The sequence below is a fragment of the Amblyomma mixtum genome, chromosome 7 (genome assembly GCF_055824585.1).
Source record: "Amblyomma mixtum isolate Tamu chromosome 7, ASM5582458v1, whole genome shotgun sequence".
Classification (NCBI taxonomy): Eukaryota; Metazoa; Arthropoda; class Arachnida; order Ixodida; family Ixodidae; genus Amblyomma; species Amblyomma mixtum.
This window is the reverse complement of record NC_143018.1, coordinates 25,918,404-25,942,264: the sequence shown is the minus strand read 5'-3', so window position 1 is coordinate 25,942,264 and position 23,861 is coordinate 25,918,404. Positions and strand designations below refer to the sequence as shown.

The 23,861-nt window shown below is 47.3% G+C and overlaps 1 protein-coding gene across 1 annotated transcript in view; it reads right to left on the bottom strand.

Moving 5' to 3' along the window:
* Positions 1-22,727, bottom strand: part of Cc2d2a (Coiled-coil and C2 domain containing 2A) — a 29,083-nt gene extending 6,356 nt beyond the window's left edge. Inside the window, exons 1-18 of the mRNA XM_089553912.1 lie at positions 22,617-22,727; positions 21,130-21,270; positions 20,185-20,362; positions 19,197-19,323; positions 17,310-17,364; positions 15,181-15,273; positions 15,031-15,115; positions 13,578-13,731; positions 12,365-12,500; positions 11,620-11,770; positions 10,490-10,660; positions 9,749-9,844; positions 8,898-8,989; positions 5,181-5,377; positions 4,055-4,196; positions 2,316-2,487; positions 1,567-1,731; positions 116-346 (exon numbers count right to left, since the gene is read on the bottom strand). Coding sequence (XP_089410038.1) covers positions 116-346; positions 1,567-1,731; positions 2,316-2,487; positions 4,055-4,196; positions 5,181-5,377; positions 8,898-8,989; positions 9,749-9,844; positions 10,490-10,660; positions 11,620-11,770; positions 12,365-12,500; positions 13,578-13,731; positions 15,031-15,115; positions 15,181-15,273; positions 17,310-17,364; positions 19,197-19,323; positions 20,185-20,362; positions 21,130-21,270; positions 22,617-22,708 — 2,478 coding nt within the window. The 5' untranslated portion in view covers positions 22,709-22,727. The remainder of the gene's footprint in view (positions 1-115; positions 347-1,566; positions 1,732-2,315; positions 2,488-4,054; positions 4,197-5,180; positions 5,378-8,897; positions 8,990-9,748; positions 9,845-10,489; positions 10,661-11,619; positions 11,771-12,364; positions 12,501-13,577; positions 13,732-15,030; positions 15,116-15,180; positions 15,274-17,309; positions 17,365-19,196; positions 19,324-20,184; positions 20,363-21,129; positions 21,271-22,616) is intronic.
* Between the last annotated feature and the right edge of the window lie 1,134 nt (positions 22,728-23,861).

Sequence of the window (23,861 nt, the reverse complement as noted above, 5' to 3'; positions counted from 1 at the left end):
ATATGAGTCTTAGACGCATTTCAAACGACGTGTCATGCGACTAAGGAGAAAATAAAGTGTCCGACGAGGCAATCATTATTTTTTTTTCCTTTTCAGTGCGCAATTGAACACGCACCATGATGTCCCTTGCAGGAGCAGAGATGTCCTCGACGAAGCTTGCGCGCCTTGCGGCATCAACAAGCTGCTGAGGGGGCGCTAGTGGACGCAGGAAACGGGGCACGAACACCCACTTGCCCGAGGCGTCCATGGCGAGAGCCTTGACGAAGCGCCGAGGATATCGAGACTCGAGAGAGCTCTGCCATTCCTCCGCCTGCTGAAGCATCTGCGGCGACTCATCGCTGTCGCACTGCGCACGTGAACGCCACAGGACCCAAGGAGGGTTTTGTCGTTTTGCTTTGAATACATCCAGTCAGGAGTGGCGACACCAATGATTTCGCCGCTTTCGCCGTATTCATGTCCTTTTTTTCTACTTAGAGATCTATTTAGTCGCACATCACGAAAAAGGACGTCTGCAACCCACAGTGCATCGTGATTTTTTTTCCTTTCTACCATCATGTTGTTCTTTGTTGCGGCTATCTAAGTGTTTACGCTTCTGTTTTTTTTAGCTGGTTACCGCCTACATTGCAATTACATTTCTCTTGTGACTTTTTTTCGGGTTACACGCCTACATCGCAATTATATTTCTCTTCTGACCTCTTTTAAGCTATCGTGATCATTAGCCCCGTGCAATAGGGATCGCAACTTCGGCGAGAAGGAGCACCAGGGGTGAACAATCAGCGCCCTATTTGGGTGAAATACCATCACTGTTTTTATATTTTCATTCATTTATCTTAAAGACCCGCACGGGAGTACAACAGTGGTTTACCATACACAGAACACTTAAAAAACAGGAAAAAATTGTACATAAAATAAAGGGCGCATTGAAGGCGACCTGTGCTGCTCGCACAACATTCCTAACTTTAGGAAACATTTTAAGCTATCAACAAATGCAATATATCGTCGGTGATAGATGCCCGGTTTTCCGGAAGATGATTCCAGCAGCGAATGGCGAGAAGAAGCGGTGAGTTATAGAAAAGGTTTTTTTTTTTACATGCAAACATTTGCTGTACTTTGTTCCGGTGATCTAATCACCGATATGCTTGATGAGCTAGTGCAGTGTGCAGTGCAGAGAATGATGAATGACTATGATAAAGCCCGTGAAAGAAGGACAAGAGTTAAAGCAACCTGCGTTTCTCGACAATTGCCAATCTAAGACGCCTCTTTATCCGAACACCGGAATTGAAGTGAAAACCGATGTGTTAGCGCACCTAATACGCACTTGGCTTAACTACGGAAATCGGCTGTCAATTTTTTTCATTTTGGAGCGGAAATATGCACGTTTGCCATCTTTGAAATGTAATCCATCCATCTGAAATAAATTAATAATGGCGTGAATACGCCCCTTTCAATACCGGTGTCACATGAACCTTGCAAACAGAGAGAGTGCTCTCTGAAATAACTGCTATAGAGGTGGTACGAAGAGAGGGGTTAGAAATACTCGAAATGTGACGAGGAGTCAGCCCTCACCCGTGCCCGAAGCACCTCCGGCGACTGCAGCCCCGGCTCCACTGTCAGGTAGAAGGACACGTAGGTGCTCGAGGCGGGCGCGTCCTGCACCGGGGACCACGGCTTCACCTCGTGCGCGTAGCCCAGCAGCACAACGGGCACGTCCACACGAAAAGTGCCTTCGATCTGCACCAAAACACCGCGGTCACCTTCGAGAACAAAATGCAGACGAAGGCAAAGAACACCCCATTTGAGTTCACAGTCCCTGCGAAGACCGTTCCGCGCATTCTGTCTGAAGTGGCATGCATTTTAGTGCAGACAGAACTGCTAAATTATATAAGCACTACCGAAATATCAAACAGACGAAATTAATTCAGACATCCATGTTTGAACTACAGTCTGACGACTGCTACTCTCACTGAGACAAGCTCAGGCGTACAGTGAGCGTGGTAGCGATGAGGCAGAGTGCCAGAGCTTCGTCTCAAAGCCTTTCGTTGCTCTTTCCCTCCTCCTCTTTTCTTTCAACCGAAGTTAACTGCAACCAACTAGCCTCACAGCAAGGGCCGTCGCCAGTACTACAACGTAGATGTGTTGCGCATCAGCGTACGTTTCATCTATTTTTTTTTTTCTGTGACGGAAGTTTAACTTGGGCAAAGCAAAGGCTCTTAAGACGCGTGTGTTGGATAATTTAAAACATAGCAACATACAGGGAGCATACAGGACATTTCAGAAACATGTGGCGAGGTATTTGCGTTGTAAGCGGCACTCGCCTTGGAGTTGATGTAGAGCGTGGAGAAGGGTATCCTCAGGCTCCCCAGCCAGCGCCGCTCCAGCCTCTGGTGCACCGTGCTCTGGCGCTCGCGGTCGTCTTCGAGGAGGTCGAGCACCACTTCGTCGAACAGGTTCAGGTAGATCACGTCCTTCACCACGCCCGCCTCGGGGCTGTTACGGGGAAGGGATCGCATGAAGGCGAGAGTAGACGCGCGATGTGTAGTTACTAGGCAAAGGAAAGTTATCGGATGCCCTGATGCAAAAATTACTCCAATGTACTACAATGTATCTCAACAAGGGAAGCATTAGAGACGCCAGCATCTGATGAGCGTGGCCTTACATACAAAGAAAAAAAACGGCGTCGGTTTTACAAAGACATATGTAGTAAGTTTTAAGCAGACCCCTCTTTTGAAGTAATTGGTGAGAACAAGGAATGGAGACGTAGAGACAATCATTGACGATTTACCCACGACCCATGCAGGCCAAGCTGTAAGGTGCTGTTATGAAATGATGCGGAGGTGCTGTATAGTTACTCTGATCACTTATTGTCACTCGGAGCGGAAAAAATGGCACAGAAACTTAATTTTAAGTTATCTTTAAAGTCAAATAAAAATTCGTCCGGATAGTTCAATTATCGAACCCATGTCTATCGCCATGCTATATGGCATGGGCTGCAGTGAAGTTGGGAGACTCAGAATAGCTAGCAGATGGCATGGTGAGGCCGGTGTGCCAAACAAAATCAAATCAATCTCCGGCTGACAAGGCTGCCTCTGCCTTCACTACGCTCTACCAGTTTTGCTCACTTCACGGGTTCAATCTCAGTTCTAGAACGAAGTTTCTTTTAGCCAGCGCGAAAATCAAAGTTTTATGTGCTTCACTCGTAGCGGTTGGCTGCACCGAGGTCGGAGGTAATTGTTTTGATTGACTAGTTAGCAGTTAGTTTGTAAAGATAAGCGAATGAGGAACTTAGCAGACACCGAGAAGGGGATAGCCCTTCGAGGTGTAATCTCTTCAAACAGAGCGAAAGTTCAGGTTTCTAAGCTTTGCGCAAGAATTAAGTCTGAAACCCCTTGAAGGTATGCAAACATTTTTGCAGCCGTGACCTTTCTCCCTTCTCTCTGCTATTGGTCTCTGTGCCTTCAAAAACATGCAAGAGCCACCCTACGGTTGCGCGTTACCCCGCTTTCGCCATACCCTAGCTCCGGCTTCCATGGTTACGATAGTTCCCGTGATGAACATCTTCCGGTTACTCGCCATACTCTCCTTCCGCAGTAACCCTTTTCTTTCAAAGGCAACCAGCCTCCGGGTGGTTACAAAGTAACCATTTTTTACCTTATTCTACGGTAACCAAGCTCCTGGTTCCTCCCAAGCAACTACCCTCCGGTTGTGCTTTCCTCCGCTATCACCATATCCTCCTCCTGCCAGGGTAACCCTGCTCCCTCTCCTTCCCCGTGATTCCCACCCTCCCATTACGGACTGCTACTACGTCACCAAAGAAGCGAACGGGTCTATAACAGCTCTCGCTGTAAAACAGATGTGCCTTGTCGCGTACGTGGAGTTGGGCGAGGTTATATCTCTCACGGCGACAGCAACAAAGTCTCGGAAATAGGCACCATACGCACACGGCAGAATACTAACAGCTATCGTTAGATATCAAATGAGGCAGAGTGCATGGGCGACATGCTGGTGCAGAAACCAGGTGGCATCCTTGCCGCAGTGATGAAGCACGTGTGCTCACGTGATGGGCAAGCGCAACTCCTGGTTCCACGTAGGGTGCGGTCCGTCGGCGACGAAGGTCCTCGCCGTGCGTTGCTGGAACATCACTTCGACAAAGGGGCGCACCTGGAACTCCACCACGTTGTCCAGGGCACCCGAATAGGCTGCACGTAGCGCGCGTCACAAAAGTCAATGGCATGGAGGACCGATATCTGATGGAGAGGTAGTCTCTTGCGGGCTTATATCTCAAAACAAATTCCTTAGCAATGTTACTGGTCCCATAACGTTGTAAGCTGTGGGGTAACCTTTTCTTTTTTTTGATGCTCTGTACAGCTACGCCATCTGCAGCGACAAGACCAAAAACGCCTACGAATGTCAGGCTTCTGTGAAGTGATCGGAGCGATGGCTTGGAGCTAAATAACTGCTTAATGCTGGAGGAGGCTTGTTTTATCAGTAGCCCATCTACGTTAGTTCATTGCTTTCTTTCATACTACATTTTCATCTCGGTAGTTTTAGAATAGAACTTGCGAAAATGAAAACTATTCTTGATTGAACTAACCTTGGCTAGTGAATGGAGAAACTTTTTTATTTCTAGAATGTAGCATGTTTATTACTAGAATGTTTTATTAGTAGAATGCTGAATGTAAGAATAATACAGTCTTTACCACCTACACCATCACGACCACCGCTAGACTTTCACACGCGCATTTTTAAGGTGTTTCTCACCCCTTAGATTAGCTGCAAAGTTCACAACCAAAATAAGAGGTATAATGATGGGTAGCAGTATTAGTGCTTTATTAAATTAAGTAATAAATATACAGGTACGGGCATAGCCAAGCAATTTGTTGTCTTTTGTGGCAACAGCCAGGAGCTCCGGCATGATTTAATCAGCGCCGGGACTAACACAAAGGCTCTTCATCATGACTGTGCTCAAGCATGTATAGGAGATCATTGCAAGTTGAATAATCAGGAAATATAACATACACGTCGTCCTCTCATGCATCATTGAGATAAGAAAGATAAAAAGTACAAGAACCTCAGCATGGATTATTAGCAGCTACACAATGCCTGGCAATCCCGACCTCAATGCAAAGGTAAAGCAGCGTTAGCGAGTCGCTAGCATGCAGCGATGAAGTAAAATCTTCTACCGCTGTTCTTGGGGGCAGTCCTGTGTCCGCCGTCGGGATCCCTCCGGACAGGCACGTTGGACGCCCTGAGCACGGTCACCAATATCTCGGCGTCGGCAGCCGCTGCGCTCTGTCCGGTGACCCGGCGCCGCTCGCGACGGCTGGGCCGCAGAGGGCGGCGCCTCCTGACCAGCTTCAGCAGGCCGAAACCCAGGGAACTGCCGCAGGGATGAGGAGCACAGAGATTGTCTTATGTGCGAGTCTTATCTCGAAAGATTTCTTGCTTCGTTGAACTACGTTGGAGAGGGGCATTTTGCGACAGCGTGTACCGTACGTTTTTCACATGACAAATGCTAAGGCAATGGAACGGTAACGAGAGCTCATACATTTCGTTCGTTATAGTAATAGCAATATAATCGGTTATTATAAAAAACTAAACACTAACTGCCTCACCCAGGGTGAATAACCGAACCGCGCCGTGAGGGAAGGAATGAAGGAAGGGGTGAAAGAAGGGAGCGATAAACTAAGAAAGTGCAGAATACATTTTAGTGCTGCCCCCTCAGGTAGTGAATTACCCATAGTGCAACAGCGCAAAAGGAGCGAGGACACAAGGAGCACGACACATGTAGCGCTGAACTAGAAATGAACTTCAGCAAAGCTCACCAATGAGGCAGGTGGTAGACTGGCTAGTACACATTGCCGAATAATGGATCTTGGTTTGTATCCACGTTCCTTTTGCGCTATTGCGCTATGGCTAGCAACTGGCAGCAACTCCCCCAATTATCAGCTCTGCCATAGTTCAGCCCACCGATTTCTTGTCAACAAGTATCGACAAGAAAAATTTCTACTTTGAACTATCATAATTCAGAAGGGTGAATTGCTGAGCCAATTGGTTTATTTCTACTGCGGCGGCTGTGTGTGCGCGTGTGCGTGTGTGTGTGTGCGCGCGTGTGCGCGTGTGTGTGCGTGTGTGCGCGTGTGTGCGCGTGTGCGCGTGTGTGCGCGTGTGCGCGTGTGTGCGCGTGTGCGCGTGTGTACGCGTGTGTGCGCGCGTGTGTGTGTGTTTCCTCGAGTCTTCCGTCTTTTTTTCGCTGGTTCCTTTTCCTAGTGATCTATCATAAAAAGTAGAAGTAATGCACCCACGGAAACGCAATTCGTATCTCCGTAAAGGTCAACCTTACCATTATTTATTAATGCAGTTTGTAAATCGCTAATGTTTTTAATATTTCATGAGACTAATTAATAAATGTTGGTATGATGTGGTATGGTATGTATGGTATAGCAAGGTATGCTATAATATGGTATGGTATGGTATGGTATGGTACGGTACGGCACAGCACGGCACGGCACGGCACGGCACGGCACGGCACGGCACGGCACGGCACAGCACGTCAACCTGAACCTACGGAAAACTTATGGAACTTATGGCAGACATGTAACTGCACTAATGCATTCTACAGTATGGTACAGTGCGGTACGGTACGCTATGCAAGGAACTAAGGCGCCTCACGCAGTATGTTTTGAACACCATCCTTCTAAATTACTGAGTGACAGACATTAGGCGTATGCGCTGCGTCAAAGAAGGCCAAAGCAATCCGTATTACTGTGGAGTGTCCTGCACACATGGAACATGTTGCGTCTTCAAATATAAATCTATAAATTTCAGAACAGTATTTCTCTAAAAAAAAAAAAAACTCGAGCTTCTGAAAACCGGATACTGACAGGCGCTCATCTGGGGTCATATTTTACAAGCCGCCCATTTCCCGTTATCCATTTCGCGTCGATTCGGTCCTTTGTCGGTGGTCACTCAGATATACTCGCGGCATTCAAGCATGTGCGGCATGGGACCCGACCATTGAGGGAAGGGGGGGGGGGGGGGGTGCGTTGGCGACCGGACCTCAACATTGGCTGAAAATGGATGCAATATACATCAAATGGTGAGGTGCACTGCTTCGCTCTGCCAACAGCAGGCGAGAGGACCTGACCACTGGCTCCCATTGGTTGCGATATGCACCCAATAGTGAGGCGGGGTCGACAATCACCCAATCGCAGGTCGCTTGCCATAGACGCTTGAAAGGCGCGGGTATATCTGAGTGACCACTCACAGAGGACTGAATGGACGCGAAATGGACAATGGAAAAAGGACAGCTTGGTCTGATGCGATGAACTGCGCAGGCAATATGCACTTGTTGGATGACGCTCTTTCATTCGGTGCTCTTCTATTTGATGCCTTTTCCCACTTGCCGCATCCCGTTGCCTGAAAGTTAAGCCAATTAATTTCGCTCTAATTGGGTGGATTTATAGCTCCCTAATTGTTTTTTTATGCTATTGCATTTATTGCATTGTACACAGGTCGCCTTGACGCGCGTCTTTCGATCAGCCCATGGCCCGCGTTTGCTGATGTGATTCGCTGACGAGCGCTCGCTTTCGGTGTCGTTTTCCCTCTCTCCGCACTCGCCACTCTTTGGGGGCATCCCTGTGCCTGCCGCTGCGCCGATAAAGATTCTCCCCCTCACCTTTTGTCAGGGGGGCAGTTCTCGCGCTGGGCTCGCTGCACGCGCCGGGGTCTTCACTTGGAGGCCACGCAGAGACACACGCCGCCATTTAGGCCTAATGTCACCCATACTCCTTAACAGTAAAAAAAAAATATATTAAAGCGTGTGGGCCCATGGCCTCCGTATGGCTAGGCACATAAGGCTACGCAGGACGAGTGAGCTTCATAGGCATGGTTTGGATGCGAGCCAGGTCACCCGTGCTATACCACTGCGCCTATCTAGCAAGTTATTTGCCTGGAGCGCAGTAAGAATAGATGACTGGCGAGTAGACGGCGCAACGAGGGGATTTTAGGCGCCGAGGCTCTGCCCGTGCACATCATGTGGTAGGAGTCACGGCCCAGCCGCCGAGGCGTTCCTGGACCATGCGTGGGGATCAATGTCCTACCACGCTTTGCAGCAGTGGTCTATCGGCGATGTAGTAGCGGTACATTGCGTTAGAGGATGCGAAGACCGTAGCCCCGTGATTAGCACTGCGCTGTGCTAGCATAGCGCCTTGTTGTCTTGTGCGAACATGCTAGTACTATGTTGTCTTTTTGGGAGAACCGCGGCGTAATTATTGTGCGTTGCAACGCGTGTGTGTTGGTGTAGGCACATCTATGGCCTTAGGCACAGCTAAGATTAGCATAGCATTGTTGAAACCTCCGTGATGGTTTCTCAGTTGTAGCATCGAGTAGCTGATCTTTCTGCGGCCTTCCCAAGGCCGATATAGCCCATATATTATACGAACGCCCTAGGGACCTAGCTCCCATGGGCCTCTCTAACCAAGCAGAGTGGGAGGATACGGTGACCTTCAAACCCTAAAGTGTTGCCATGCACCGGGTTTCAGAAGTCGCAACATGCATCTTGATGGATTCTCAAGGTCAAGGAGAAGAGGAAATGTGACACCACTCGAAGATCTGACAACAAACTGATAGTTGACGAAATACAATTTCATCATAATTATCATCACTTTGGCACGGTGCTGCGCTAGTGCGAGTGCTGCATTTTGTTCGAGCTGCAGGAATTTGTTTTGTTGAACGTTTATGTTGTTTTTTTAGCCGGTAATAGACTGTTTTCTGTTTGCTGCTTGCGTGGTACTACTCGTCAGGAGATAGCACGGCTCAGAGGCCCCTTTAAACGAGGGAGGATAACTCAAGCATTACAACAAATAAATGAACATCGTTGGGTAGTTGGTACCACTCACCCGATTATCGGCATCTTCTCTTCGATCACCATGTCTTCTAAGATTTTGTGTGCCTGGGACTCGTACACTTGTCTCAGTACCTGCTCTCGCATCTGGATGGAAACGCACACAAGACCGTGTAATACCCGCAACCAGTAAACTCCACTTCTTTACACTTTCTTCTGCTTCGCGAGTTCTTTACAAAAATTTCTTTAGTCAGTCTATACACTGTCCACACACTTTTTTCTGTGATGTCTGCAGACTTTTTATAGACAAATCCTATAGACTTTTTTATAGGCAATACAAATCTTATATGCAGTCTATAGACAATCTATAGATATATGGCCATACACTTTTTGCAGATTTTTTTATTGACAGTCTATAAACTATGACTTTTCCGAAAAAAATATCTATAGGAAGGCAATAGAGTCCATAAGAAGTCTATAGACACTCTATATACCATTTCAGGGTTCGATCCCGGCCGCGGCGGCCGAATTTCGATGAGTAGAAATTCTAGAGGCCCGTGTGCTGTGCGATGTCGGTGCACGTTAAAGAACCCCAGCAAATTTCCGGGGCCCTTCACTACGGTGTCCCTCATAGACTCAGCATCACATCAGCGTAACTTTGATCAATGCTCTGAACCTGGGTTTCATAGTCGCTAGACGTGCCGAGGACCCAGCAAAGCAAAACTATGAGCCAGTCAGGCTAACATAAGCTTGCGCACGACTACTCGGTTTAGCTACGTTAAAACCCTATCGTTTCCTTTTAGTGCTTTATGCGCATGTGCTTCGGAACTTAGAGAGAGACACCTTTAATGTAAAGCAACCATTTTAGCCGGCATGAACAATTCGCTGCAGTGCGGCGGTACTTGCCTCCTTGATGGCTTGCGACGTCCGTGCGTGCCGGGCTTCGATCGGATCGTGGTGGCCTGAGAAGCTTTCCCTTCGGGCCTCCCTCGCGTAGATTTTCTGGTCAGGAGGCGAAACAGAGTTCGCGGCCATTAACACGATTACCACAGTCAGGCACCTCAAGAAAACATTACCACTGTGTCGGCGGCTGACAGCACCAAACTAGCGCCAGACTAGAGCAGATCGCTTTTTCGCAACGCGGTTAGTTGCTTCGTGATCTGCACTGTCTTCTCTATAGGGTTCTGCTCCTTCAGATTTTATGAAAGGAAGCTATTCTAAAAGCGATGAATAAGGTAGCCGGATAGATTCTCCCCTTTTGTAACTTGCTCAAAACGTGTTTGTTCACACCCACTGATAAGCCAACCAGGAAGTAAAAGAACGACCCCAAAAGAAACAAAAAATGGCCAAATTTTTCAAGTTAAACACACAACTATACGAAATTTCGCGCACCTGCGGGCCGAGACCTCAACCTCTATGAAAGCCGATTGTTGATGCCACAGTGGAACACGCTAAAGTATTTGTTGTCCGGTGCGGTTAGAAAGTCCGCTAGCTTCAGAACTGATGGCAAGGCGTTCCCGGATCTCGGAGCACAGTTCCGCAAAGGCCCCGATAGCACTGTTCTCGGGTTTGACCGATACTTTACACAACCTCATGATTTCGCCGGTATGCATCGTTTAGCATAGTCCGGACCCCCTCGACGCTCACCTCCATTAGCGTGACGGTGTACTCGTTGGTCAGGAGGGGCACCATGGCGAAATCTCGGAACTCAGCGACACCCGCGCTGCGCAGCAGAAGCAGGGAGAACCTCGGGTTCCTCTCCAGGTCCGCCTTGTCGCAGAACTCCAGGCCGGCGTCCCTCTCTCTCGGCGACAGCGTCTGCGGACGAACAGCGCAGGGGAAACTGCTCGCACCAGGCGCTGTTCCAGGACCACGGATAACACAGCCTCATCTCTGCTCACACACTCTCATATTTCTTTTTTATTAGCTCTTTCCATTTGTCAATTTTCATTATCCTTCCTGAAGATATTTATTTCTTCATGGGTGGATTCAGCGGTTGATTAGTTGTTTGAATAACTGTTTGAAATATTTACTGATTGGTTTATTGACTGACAGAGTGACTTAAAGATTAATTGATTGATTGACTGGCATACAGACTACGTGATTGATTGACTGATTGATTGATTGATTTATTGATTGATTGACTCATTGATTGATTGATCGATTGATTGATTGATTGATTGACTCATTGACTGACCACCCCACAGAGCGAGCGCAAAGCCAGCTGTGAATTGGCATGATGTAGTGTTTATTTTAGGAATCTAAGCCCCTTACAACTTTATTACAACGTAATCCAATGATTCAAAGTAGTTCGTCAACGACTAATAATTGTAACCCTGCTACAATCAGGTAGCGAGGTAAAACTGCAATCGTACAACTGGAGCAGCTTATTGTTTGGCCGCAATTTCAGGTACAATATTATATCTCGCACAAGCACTGCAAGGTTTCCATTGCAACACTGGGGCGACCAAAATTACCTTGCTTCGTTAATTCTGTTGGGAGAGAAGGCTTCGCGGAAGCTGGTTGAGGAAATGAGGAGAAACGTTAGCTGCAACAATGTGCGAGGCCGGCCAGATTTCGGTGGGGCGGGTTCAGAGTGTGAAAGCTCCGGCCAGCTTTGCTACTCGCCCAACAACCTGGCTGCTAATCAACCAATCGAGTGAACCGTATAAATGCTTCGTTGCTAATGAAGTCAGCTGCCAGAGCCCTTCCTTTTTTTTTCGCTTTGGTTGCACCACCAGAGTGCTGCGTCAGTTGGGCAATCAGAAAGTGCATACACAGCGCGTGGTCAGCAGAGTGAAGAATGCACCCCGTACCGCGCTGCCCTTGGCGCTCCCCTGGGGCTGCTGGGCCAGCGCTCTCAGCTTGGAGCGGTTGAGGATGCTGCCCAGTCTTGCTTTGCCCACTCTCTTGTGTGTCACGCGGGCACTGCGTTTGAGAGGGAGAAGGTACGTGACTGAGGAACAGGCAGGAGACAAAGCACGATATCGACACACTACACACTCTGGCGATTCCTGTACGTAGTCGTGGTGAATCTAACCCTTCCTGGGCGCAGAGACCTCGCAACACTGATCACCGCCTTCCTCGCTTTCGGAACAGGTCGGTAGCTTTCACGGCTGTACGTGACAAGTACAGAGCTTCAGTCTTGGCTCCGACTCACACTTTTTGGTATTTTTTTTTTCTGGAAAAAGTTTGATGTAAAGCCGGTGTCAAACGGTTTCGCAATAAATCTTCATGCAAAAGCGCTCAGGAGGGGGGTGTCTTATGCATGACTGTAATTTTTTTTTTATGTTGCTTGCTTTGAGAACTCTATAGCTGCCAGTGGCTTGACATCTCGAAAACGAATCATACTGGCCAGAGTGAATTTTACACTTATACTAATTGTACAGAGCCATATTCCCGATATGAAATCCGGTTTTTTGTCAGTTGCCAGCAAATTCCTCTTTCGGCGAAAAGCCAGTGACTGTAAGGCGTTTTGTTTTTCTCCTGTGCCGTTTTGTCGTCGCCGGAGGGGCTCCTCACCGGGCGTTGGGGGCGGTGTCGGTGCGTATGACGACCTTCTGCCCCGCCATGCTGTCCGCCCAGGCGAGGCTGCAGACGACCGTGCCGCTGAGGCTCAGCCAGAGGGGACCGCAACGGCCCACTTCCAAGCGGACGCCTTTGGAGGCGAGATATGGAACAAAAGTATTCGATATGATGCAAAAGTAAACAACCTCTATATCTCGCTTTGTTTTTTTTTTCTTTTCGTCTTGTTCACACCAAAAGGGCAATAAAGTCATCAGCGGATTCGATGGCAACAAGAACGGAGTTTGCAGAGCTTTACACCGGTGAATTTGTTGACGAATTAAGCCGTTCGATTGATAATTTCGCTGTGCAAAGCTGTGTCCTCATTGTAGGCTATGAGAATTAAGGTAAAAAGGTGTAACAGCAATCAACATTTCATCCAAGTGGTTCCATGTTACTATACATACTGCCGAGAGTTGTAACTGAGGCCACCGTCATACTGGGGAAGTTGTATTACATTATCTAGTAGGACGTAACGGTGGGGACTGATAAACCAGAGCGCATTGAATTCAGAGCTACGCTGAACGCAAAACATGCATAAGACGATAGTCGACCATGTAGTGTTCAGTGATCGTCTCCTATATACATCCCAATAAACCTTGTTCGCTGCTGACCGTAAGCACGGTTCTCAGATGACGGCCTCAGCGATCATTAACCCTGATGGCCAGCTATGCACTGCTCCATATCATGAGGATGCAGCATTACTGCTACAAGTTCTGACTGTGTCACAGGCTTCCCAAGTTCGTCATTTACGTATTTTGTCCTTTACTTCACGCTTTCACTTCTTTTCTCTTCTACGGCAGCCTCCAGCGCAACATAACAAACTGCAATCCTCCTTCACTTAACCTGCCACCCTTTTCTTTCTATTTATTTTTGTATGCGTTAGATGGCGCCACGTGCTGCCTTACTCCATCGCGTATCATCATCATCGTTCTTGTGGCATTTATTGAAGAAGATTAAGTTTTCTTTCTTTTTTTTGGGGGGGGGGGGGGGGGGTGTACGAGTCTATTCTCCACGTCGTCTCTGTCACGCGGTCCGACGTCGACGTGAAGCAACACTTTTCACGCTCCTTTTTCTCTAAGCCCTGACTTTTCGGCTACTGGCCAGTTATGCATTGCTTCGTTCGTGTAACACGAAAGCACAGTTAGCGTAAAGGAGGGGCGACACCTACCGCAGCCCACGCCAGCGTGCGACGCCGGCACGGTCCTGTCGCTCGCGAAGTGCAGGGCTGTCAGGTGCGCGCTCGACGCTGTCAGTTCGGAGTCCGGAATAGGCACGGGCACATCCGCCAGCTTCTGCGACAGCACGCCCCTCGTCTCGTACACCTGCCGAACCCGAAGGAGAATTAACCACTGTGAGGACAAACATCTGCGTAATCATGCATCTAAACGTAATAAGTATTATTCAACTGGATATCTGATTAGCATGCATCGAAAAGTTACAAACGAACTCGAATATGCCGAGTTATTGCAAGTTGATTACAAGTCAGATTTCTTGAGCATGTCATTCTGTGGCTCTAGCAGCACCAGATGCGGGCTTATTGCGCAGCTGGCGTACATTCACGGTGTTTTGGGCCTCTCTCACTGCATGGGTACTGTTGTAACTGAAGGTAGCAGAATCCTACCGCTGCCACCAGTTGTTGTGGGGCACAGGAAAGCTCGAACCCGGGCTCCATTTGGTAGCGTGTTGAGTCTTCGGGCTGAGGAAAGTCTGAAGCTTCGAAGTTGGAGATATGAAAACAAGCAGATTTAATGGCAAGAAACTAAGACACTTATTTACATAAATTTACAAAAGAAGAACAAGGAATCAGAATTTAAGAGTTCATGACGTCGAATGACTGGATGAGCCTTTTACCCAGGGCCCAGAGCCAATGGATGAACCTATTACCCAAGGTTCAGAGCCACACTGGATGAACCTATTGCCCGAGGTTCAGAGCCATACTGGATGAACCTAATACCCAAGGTACAGAGCGTTCGTGCTCACTTTGGGCGCAGGTTAAATAGCCCAAGGCTCCGCCCTTTCACCAGGCGGCAATTCATCGTGACACAAAAGATCGGCACCACACGTCACAGCCAACGAAGACCTGTTGAGCCCTTTCACCAAGCGGCAATTCATCGTGACACAAAAGATCGGCACCACACGTCACAGCCAACTAAGACACCTGTTGAGAGCCCGCACGTGGGAACTGGCGAGGAGGAAGCGTAGTCCGCATCACTGTAGCACTGAGTTGGCAGCTCGCGTCCATCGAACACCGGTGTGGCATGTTGACGTCGCAGACGCAGCTGCGCCGGCTTCCTCTGATTCGTTTCGGGCCTCTTTCAGTCGAGGGGCAACCTATCTTCCCCGGTCGTCGGTCCTTCTAGAAGGTCGTTGGCACCGAGCCGTGGGGCCATCTTGGGGGTCAAACGACCCGTCGAAATATCCGCTGTTGAATCCACCACCGTTTCATCGCGGGTCTCAAGATGGGTCGTAACAGTACAGAGTCTATAAGACGCAGCCGCCGCTGGCGCTGTGAGATTCTGAAACCTATGCGCACAAGTGCTCACGCTAAGTGTGATACATACTGTACGCTACGAATGATACACGGAAATACCGACGAATATGGAAACCACGATCTTTCTCACCTCTAGGTTGATTGCCCTGGGGAGCTGCAAAATCTTCAGCGCGAATATCTGGCCCCAAACGATCGTGAAGTCTTCGCCGAGAGGCCTGAAAGCATGGAAATTGCACAGTTAGAGTGGTTTTAAGCGTAACATCGTAACGTGTGTACATACCTGCTGTCCGTCTTGCAGATTTCCTTCTCGTTGAGGATGACCCTCAGGTGAATGCTTGTTTTCGCGACGTCCAGCCTTCTCCGCTGTTCCCCGCTGCAATAAAAAGTAGCAAGAGTTGTTGGTCGGCCGCGCAAAACTTCACTGTCAGCCTCTTTCTTTTATAATCACCATAAACTTATGCAATACCTCTTAAAAGCGGGCTTATAATGAAACAAACGTAAATTAAATGATGTGGTAGGTTCCCGGCGTAAAGTCAACACGCCTGAAAAAAATTACTGAACTGCTAATTGCTGAATTGCTAAACTAAGCATTCAATGCGCGGCAAAATGCATTGTTTAATAAGGATGAAACAATTTCAAGTGATAAAGTATTCCATTCACAATTCGTTTTAATAAAAAACGACTGGCAAAAAGTATCACTCCTAAATGAAAGTTAGTGGACTTGTGAAAGACTTTTTTTTATTCGAGCTGTTTGACTTTCAATGTAGTGCCATGTACTGTCAAATATTGTGGCGATAATAGCCGGATTTTGTGCGTCCCAAATGAACTCTACACTAAGAGGGCCACCATCATGCCCGTCTTAAAAATAGTAAATTAAATTACATTTGTCGCTGTAGGTTTCAATCTGCATGTGTCACTGATTATGTGTCAATATTTTATATTTCATTCGAGTACATCCTTTATTCCAGCTACGCACACACATGCACACTTCGCGGAAGACAGGAAGAATTACGACAACGTTATTATTTTGTGAACATAGAAATTTGAACTTCGGCGAATACACGCGCACTAAAACCATACATTAAAAACAAAAAGTTCTTCGTTCTGGTTTCGAACCGTGGCTTCAAAAATTCAAAGGGCCGAATACCTATGAAATGCTGGCTAACGCTGTTGTTCATGGACGAAAAGAAACTAAGAAAAAATTCAGGGGGCACTTTGACTGTCTAAAGTGCGTAGAGGCGAAAGCGTTTTACGCACCACTTTGACTGCTTCTGTGGCACTGGTGGCGTCACATGTAATTTAGTACTAATTACTAAGTGATGAAAAATCACTAATTATTGGTTAATTACTGATTAATGCCTGAATACTAATTAACTGCTAATTAAGTTTAAGCTTAAGCTTCGCCTTTAGGAGTGGAACGCGACAGCGTGTTGTAGCGCTGCCAGGGAGTCCACGGAACTGGAACGCCACCACCCGTTCGGCGCGATGCCTAGCCGTTTCAACGCAACGGTTTTTGAGGAAAGGAAATGGCGCAGTAAATCTGTCATCTCGGTGGACACCTGAATAGTACCATAGAGGAACGGAGGAAGTGGGAGTGAAAGAAGAAAGACGAATATGGCCCGTAATGAAGAAAATGAAAAGTGTATTTGAGGAAAGAAAATTACGCAGTAACTGTCTCACATATCTCGGTGGACACCCGTCAAAATTCGGGGGGGGGGGGGGGGGGTGCACTTTTTTGACCTAAAGTGTGGTCACTGATGTGTGGTTAAGATGTTAAGCTTCGCCTCTAAGAGTGGAACGCGAGAGCGTGTTGCAACGCTGCCGGGGAGTCCATAGAACGCCATCGCCCATTCGGTTCTACGCCTCGCTCGTCGGTAAATTGGTTTTTGAAGAAAGGAAATGTATCTGTCTCTCGTACCTCGGTGGACACCTAAACCTCGCCAGGAGGAAAGGGAGGAGGATGGAAGTGAGCGAAGACACCGTATTCACTAGACGCGCCTTTGTTCATTCCAAACCATCCAGCTGGCATGGCGGAGTGGATAGCATACTCGTCTCGCACGCAGAAGACCGGGGTTCGATTCTCGAGCTGGACTAATTTCCTACTCGGCTTTATTTATTTATATGGCCTGACTAGAAAATTTAATTACCGTAATTGGGCAATTAAGCAATTAATTAAGCTCAGTCCCACTTATAGCATCACTATACGATCCTTTCAATTGGTTGCATGGTTACTAGCCAAAGTACAATTGGCCCCGTTTGAAATTGGCGCACTGTGACGTCACGACCGTTTCGACCAACTGAAAAGCGTGACATTCTGTGTCGACAACTGCTGGTTACAACGATGAGACATTAAAGGCTTTCGCCTTAAAATGTAGTTTCAACAAGTTACCACAAATCTGGCTGACCCACCTGGAACACTGCTGTGCTGGAGTGACGTCATCACGGCTCAGGTACGCAACGGCATCTGAAAACGCCGAGCAATTGCGTCACAAGTACGTCACCGAATGCTTCACGAATGAGGAGGGACAACGACTGGTAACTCATTGCGCATAACAATATAATTTAAAAAAAAACAACCTTGATTTTTTTAACGTAACAAAACAAACGTAGCACAAGGACGCACTCATAATTATTCGTTTTCCTGCTTTCTTCCTCTCTTTTAGAAGCAACCAGGTATGCCACAGCCCGGCAGGTTCAGTGCCACTGCTGCTGAGGATTGAACATTACATCAGATTACACCGTCCTGTAAGATTATCCACTTCATAGACACTCCCGCAGCTAGCAGAGAGTCTTCGCCAACTTTTTAATGCAATCGGTCTCGTGTTACTATTGAGAGTTTTTAACTAATTTTCGCCAAAATCTGCTGACCGCTTGTTGAATAAAGCTTCTTAAGAAGCGCGCTATCTACCAGTAGACTTAGACTCGAAAAAGATGTCATGGAATTGTCATGTTTCAGACAATTCAAGAGGCCATATATTTGCAGTTTCGACTTTTGGGCCTCCTGATGTATATATACCCCGTAACCATGTACTGTAGTGTAACTATGAAATAAACTTGATTTGATTTGATTTGAAAAAAAAAAATGCCTAGCCCACTGTGATTCCTAGTTTGAGTGCAAAAGCACCACTTCACGCGGTTCCAACCAAAAAAAACTGCGCGCAGCCTCGGAGTAACTCGGGTAAACTCGGTTTAGTTCGGAGGAGCGTCGCGCAAACTGCAGCCAATGGGAAGACGCTCTAATAAGTTGGGTGGAGCTACGCGCTAGCTGTAGCCAATGGGAAGGCGACCTTATGGATGACCTTGGCCAACCTGGAGAAATGAAATAAATATTGCCGCTACTGGGTTTCGAAGACGCGAGGGCGCGAACTGATTAGCTTCGCTGGCCACTGCACGAGAGCACTATGCTATCGCTGCAGACGATCACCCGTCGTGTTAAACTGTACCTCACTCTTGCGCTGCGCATTGCAGATCGCCATCGTCATCAACTTCCATCTGCGGCGCGAACAGATCAGATCAGCTTAAACTCGATCAGAGCTTAACCTGAGTCTAAAAAAAATTGGCAGTGGCTTAGCTCTGGTTAAGCCTGGATATACAAGCGAAAAGCCGCAGTTATGCTTTGTTTGATGTCATGGCTGTCGCAGTTCGCGCACAGTGCACTGGGAGCACCACGATAACGCTGTAGGCAAGCGCGTTATATAGCCCTCCTTCCGCATGCGTAGTAACTGTGGTAAACGCGCGGCTGCAACGAAAGGTCAAACGGTGGAGAGGAGGCGAGCGCGCAGTAGTAGCGGCGGTGAGGAGGCGGCGAACATGCACAGTAGCGCGCGGCTGCGCCGAAAGATCAGGCGGCGGAGTCGCCGGCGGCGACGGCTGCGGCCACCTGCGCCGTGCGTGACGTCACTCGGTTTCGCGCATGCGCAGAACTCGCCATTCGGTTTCACGGCATATGCGAAGCCCGCGTCCGACTCTTGTAGTGAAGCTTTTCGCTTCAATATCGTCCCCAGGTATGTCGACGAAGCAAAACCATGAACCAGCCAGGTTAAACACATGCTGCAAAGCGGAAAGTTGGGCAAGTTGGATAACGTTCATGATGTAAAACGTTCATGGTAACGTTCATGATGATAGCGCTTGTCTGCGTCGTTTACTTTCCGTCCCTTGTGCTCCCTGTGCGCTATTTTTTACATCATAAACACATGCTTTCGTACGTCTGCTCGGTTTAATTACGGTAAAACTTTATGATTTTTTTCGGAACCGATTTGATTTTAAAATTTTAAACAGAGGTCGGTAACATCATACCTATCGCCTCCCTCTGCTTCTTTGCCCTTTGACGGACGAGTTCGACGATGTCGGCTTCGACGATGTCTGGCGGGGGATGCGGCTTCTCCAGTTCCTTGTCCTCACCACTAGCGCCACCGTTCTGTTCCTGGTACAAGCAGCGTAATAATCATGAAGCGATCACACGGCAGATAAAGTTCATTTGTAACGTCATTTCGTCTGCCGAAGGTGCCGTTTCTTCAGTCAAAAATAAGCAAAAAAAAAACACTGGTGTAAAAACATGCGTGCGAGAAATGCTACTTCGAACACGGACGTCACATTTAACAAGCCGCGGAAGGTGCATGCATAAAAGTGCAGCCACGTGAGGCCTTAGAAGAGTGGCAGACACTAACGAAAGCTGGGATGGGAAAATTATTGATTTAGGGCAAAACTAATCGCATAATGAAGGATCTTAGGATAGCTGAAAAGAACGCATGAATCTACTGCATAAAACGGGAAAATCATTTAGCAACTCCATGCTCTGGTCTTAGTTCCTGTCCGAGAAAAGATGACTCAAGGGTGGACTCCGCGTGCAAAAAAAAAGTATTTTTGAAATATTACAGTTGTGACCTCAGACGAAAAACAACGAAATAGGCCCATCGTTATGTTTCGAATGAGTGACTCAGTTAATAAGTCAGTATAAAAGCATGAACCTGTGAGGTCGGATGAGTGAATGGGTCAAAATGAGAATGTCAGTAAACTTAGGCAAGTGAGCGAGTAAGCACTTGAGTGTGTGAGCGAATATTGAATGAGTAGTGAGTGAGGGAGTAGTCAGCAAATGAGTGAGCAGTGAGTGATCAAGCAAGCGAGCGAGCGAGTGGGTGCTCTTGCTTGTGCATGTGACTCAAAGTTACCAGTTATCAGCATCCTCCGCTGGGAATTGGGATGTTATTGAACTCATTGAGTTGTATTTATGCGACCTACCCTCTGTTACGAGATAGGCTCTATTTTGAAAACTCACACACCTTACCGAGTTCGTTCGCACCTTCAGTCGCTTCTCCTGATGCCATAGGTGCAACTTCCTCTCGTAGTCCATCCAGTCCAGCTGCTGGAGCAACCTTCTCAGTTCCAGCTCCTCCGTAAAGAGTTCCTCATCGGTGGGCTGTTCGTCGGGTGGAACATCCTCAGTCTGCTTGTCGCTGCTTTTTCTGCGAAAGAGAAACGGGCGCATTCTCGATCAATGTCATGGCCTATCGGCTCGCACGAACACGACAGTTTAAAAGGAATTGAATGGCAAATAGAAGTTGGCCTGTGTCGATAATGTACCGCGTTCTAATCACAAAGAGACCACTGTTGCCGAAAACGGAGCTTTCATAACCTAGAAAAGACCACGAAACGAAATACTGGTGGCGCCATCAACGGCCGATTTCGCAAGTAAAATGCATGCGTCGACGCAGACTTTCTGGTTTGGTTTGGTTTATAGGGTTTAACGTCCCAAAGCGTCTAAGGCTATGAGAGACGCCGTAGTGGAGGGCTCCGGAAATTTTGACCACCTGGGGTTCTTTAACGTGCACTGACATCGCACAGTACACGAGCCTGGAGCGGATCTCATATTCTACACTGCACCACCATTTACTTCAAAACTGTAACAACTCGTCCTTTTCGTTATGGACGTCACAACTTTGGATCAAGTGGCGGAGAGATTTTTTAATCTGTTTTTTTTTTCGCAATAAATTCATAATTCTCCGAGTGGACAAATGTCAGCATAGCTAGAAAGAAAAATAAAAAGTACGAAAAATGTTTACTGAGAGCAATATCTGTGCGTAGTTTTCCTCGCGGCCTCTTTAAATTTAATTACTTCACAAGACAGCAGGTGGCCCTAAAACAACAACACAACGCGGTGGTAGAAGTGAAAGCAATCAGCTCGTGCGAGATAATAAGTGGGCATATTGCAATACGCCAAAGTTCTGCTTACCTCCGAAACTTCAGCTTCGTGGGGGCGCTGGTGTAGCCTTGTGTTCTCCTCAACTCCTCAATGTCTTCCGAGATGCGTTTCATTTTGGTCAAAACTATTTTCAGGGAGTCGATTTGTGCGTCCGCCTTCTGACGTTGTTCTCTGAAAAAAAAAAAAAAAGAAAGTTGATAACCTTTCAAATCCCACGCCGTGCCTTCTTGAAGCCTCAATTGTTTTTGTCGTTGTTGTTGTTGTTGGCTTGCTTATTGCGGAAGAAGCCTAGAGGGGCGGTATGTGCGTCAGCACCACTTCCATCTCCCTACGAGGAAGTGAGCACAGATTGTTAAAAATACGCGATTATGAGTAGTTATCGTCCGTGTGTGTGTGGGTGTAATTTTGCCATGTAAGAAATGCGCATGCGTTCCCCTTCTTCGGGCTATATATGCAACATATGGCTTTCAATAAACTTAGTTGGAGTCAGCGCCCGTCCTGTCCGTCTTTCTGTGTGGTTTGTGTAGAATTTAGCGCTGTTTTTACTTTCCTGAACACAATGTCACACCAACTAGCCCAGCAAAAGGTACTATTAATGTTTACGAGCTTTACGCGAAATTTTTCACCAACTTTCACATTTTACGGCACAATTTTGCGTCCGCACTGCAGGGCTCACTTGGATAACAAAAATGGTGTAACCTCGCCTGGATAATAGCTGAGACCTGCCATGTTTTCAAAAAGTGTAGCCTGTGTGTAAAACTCTTCAGTTAGTAACATCAAGTCAGCGTCCACCAGACGGTCATTCCATTTTCTCAAAATTACCTAGAGTGAAAACTAGCGTAATCATTTATGCGAGTTTCTTATGAAGCGCTTCATTCACAAAAGGCATGACGGGAAGATTAGGTTTCGAATTTAATCTGGCTAGTGTTGGGCTGAAAACGTGGATTCAGCGGTGGAATCACGGCTCCGGCGGCGATGCTCTCCGCCTTCCGGAGAGTAAATTCTTTTTATAGAGCGTTTTCTACTTTATTTAACAAACTTACTAGTGTAAGGTGGGATTTGTTCGGTGAAGCTTCTCAGCGGGCGCAGGGCTAACCGCAGTCCGAGGTCAGCTAGTTGAGACAGGAGCGGGCACCAGGCGATGGCCATGCGGCTCGCGCGTAGGCCCGTCGTCTTCCTTACACTAGGAACAAACCTTCGATATTATGCTCGTATGGAAATTAGCAAAGCATTCCTCTGATATTTTTCCACGAAAAAAGTGACATTTTTACGACTGAATCCACGTGTCAGCCCAACTCAAGCCAAGCCAAGTACGAAACCTTAACTTCCCGCCAACAGTATTCCCTCTAGTTACGTATGAAAAACTCTATGCATTGTTACTTGCAGCGTCGCGTGCTCGTATATTCTGCTGACCAGACTCAACACCCATTGCTCGTCCGCTTGAGCATGCAATCAGCAGGGATTGTGTAGCATCAATAGAACGGCCACAGCGTCAGCAGAACGACAGAAGAGCTTACATGATGTCCAAGATTTTGCTTCTTATGAGGGCGAAGTCTTCATCGCTGGCCTCTTCGTTGATCTTATCCAGGTCCTCTCGCAGAGAGTCCATCTGGAACGGTGTACCGGACAATCTTTTGCATTCGGTACCGGTAGCGCCGTTTCGCACGAGTGCATTCGATACCGTGGCCCTTCCGCGCACCATTTACCTCCCCGGTTAGCCCACAGCATTACAAAAACCTCAACTATTAATCTCTAATTAGCCCTGTCTATAGCCACGCCCAGTCGGAAATAAACGTCAGAATTGTGCCCAAAATACGACAAAATGTTTTGTTTCTCCCAACAACAGATTTTTCTATCGTACCGTAGTATTTTTTGTAGTGCTGTGGTGTTTTCTAACTATTTTACTGCAGCTGTATTGTTATGACAAGTGACAACACAATAAAACAGCAAATTCTGTTATTACGACAAGCACTTCTGTAGCTGCAAAAAGTTTTTGGTCGTAAGCGCAACGGAAAGCCTGTTGTAACGACAGAAAATTGTCTGTTCTTCCATTTTTTTTTAAACCCCACTGCGCTGTCTTCATTTAATTTCAAGCCTTTTCATCAGCGTCCAAGTTCCTGCTTCCCAGGTAAGTCCTGTCAGGACACAAATATTACTTGCTTTCCTCTTGAGCAGTGTTGATAAACTATTTCTTATCTATATTTGCTTGCAAAGTTCACTCCAACCCGTTCTTAGCCTCCTTGTAACGTCTTTCTCCAGCGGCTTTCATGCTTTCTCATAGTGCTCATCGTTTTCCTAATTTACAATGTGTGGAGCGCACAACCCATTCGTCAAAAAATTCACACAGACACATAATTAGTTTAACAATAAGGGAGTAATTACTCATTGACATCCACCCGAGCGCAGCCATACAGCCACAAAGGAAAGCTATGCAGCTTTCTCAGAAACTTCGTAGTTAAAGAAAAATTCGTCCTGGTCCGGGGATCGAACCCGGGACCACCGCTTCACCGGAGCAGTCGCTCTACCAATTGAGCCAACCGGGACGGCAAGGTTATGGTAGTAACTCGAAGTGGGAACTGTGTTGGTCAAATGTTTAGGGGAATCCCCCAAGGTGGAGTAGATTTGCAATAAGGGAGTAATTTAATGTCAGGGAGTAGTTTAATGAAGTAAGGGAGTAGTTTAATGTCGGCAGTGTGATAGCATTAGAAGCTGTTGATGCCTTTACGGGAAATGACGCCAGTTCTTTCCATCCAATAGAAATT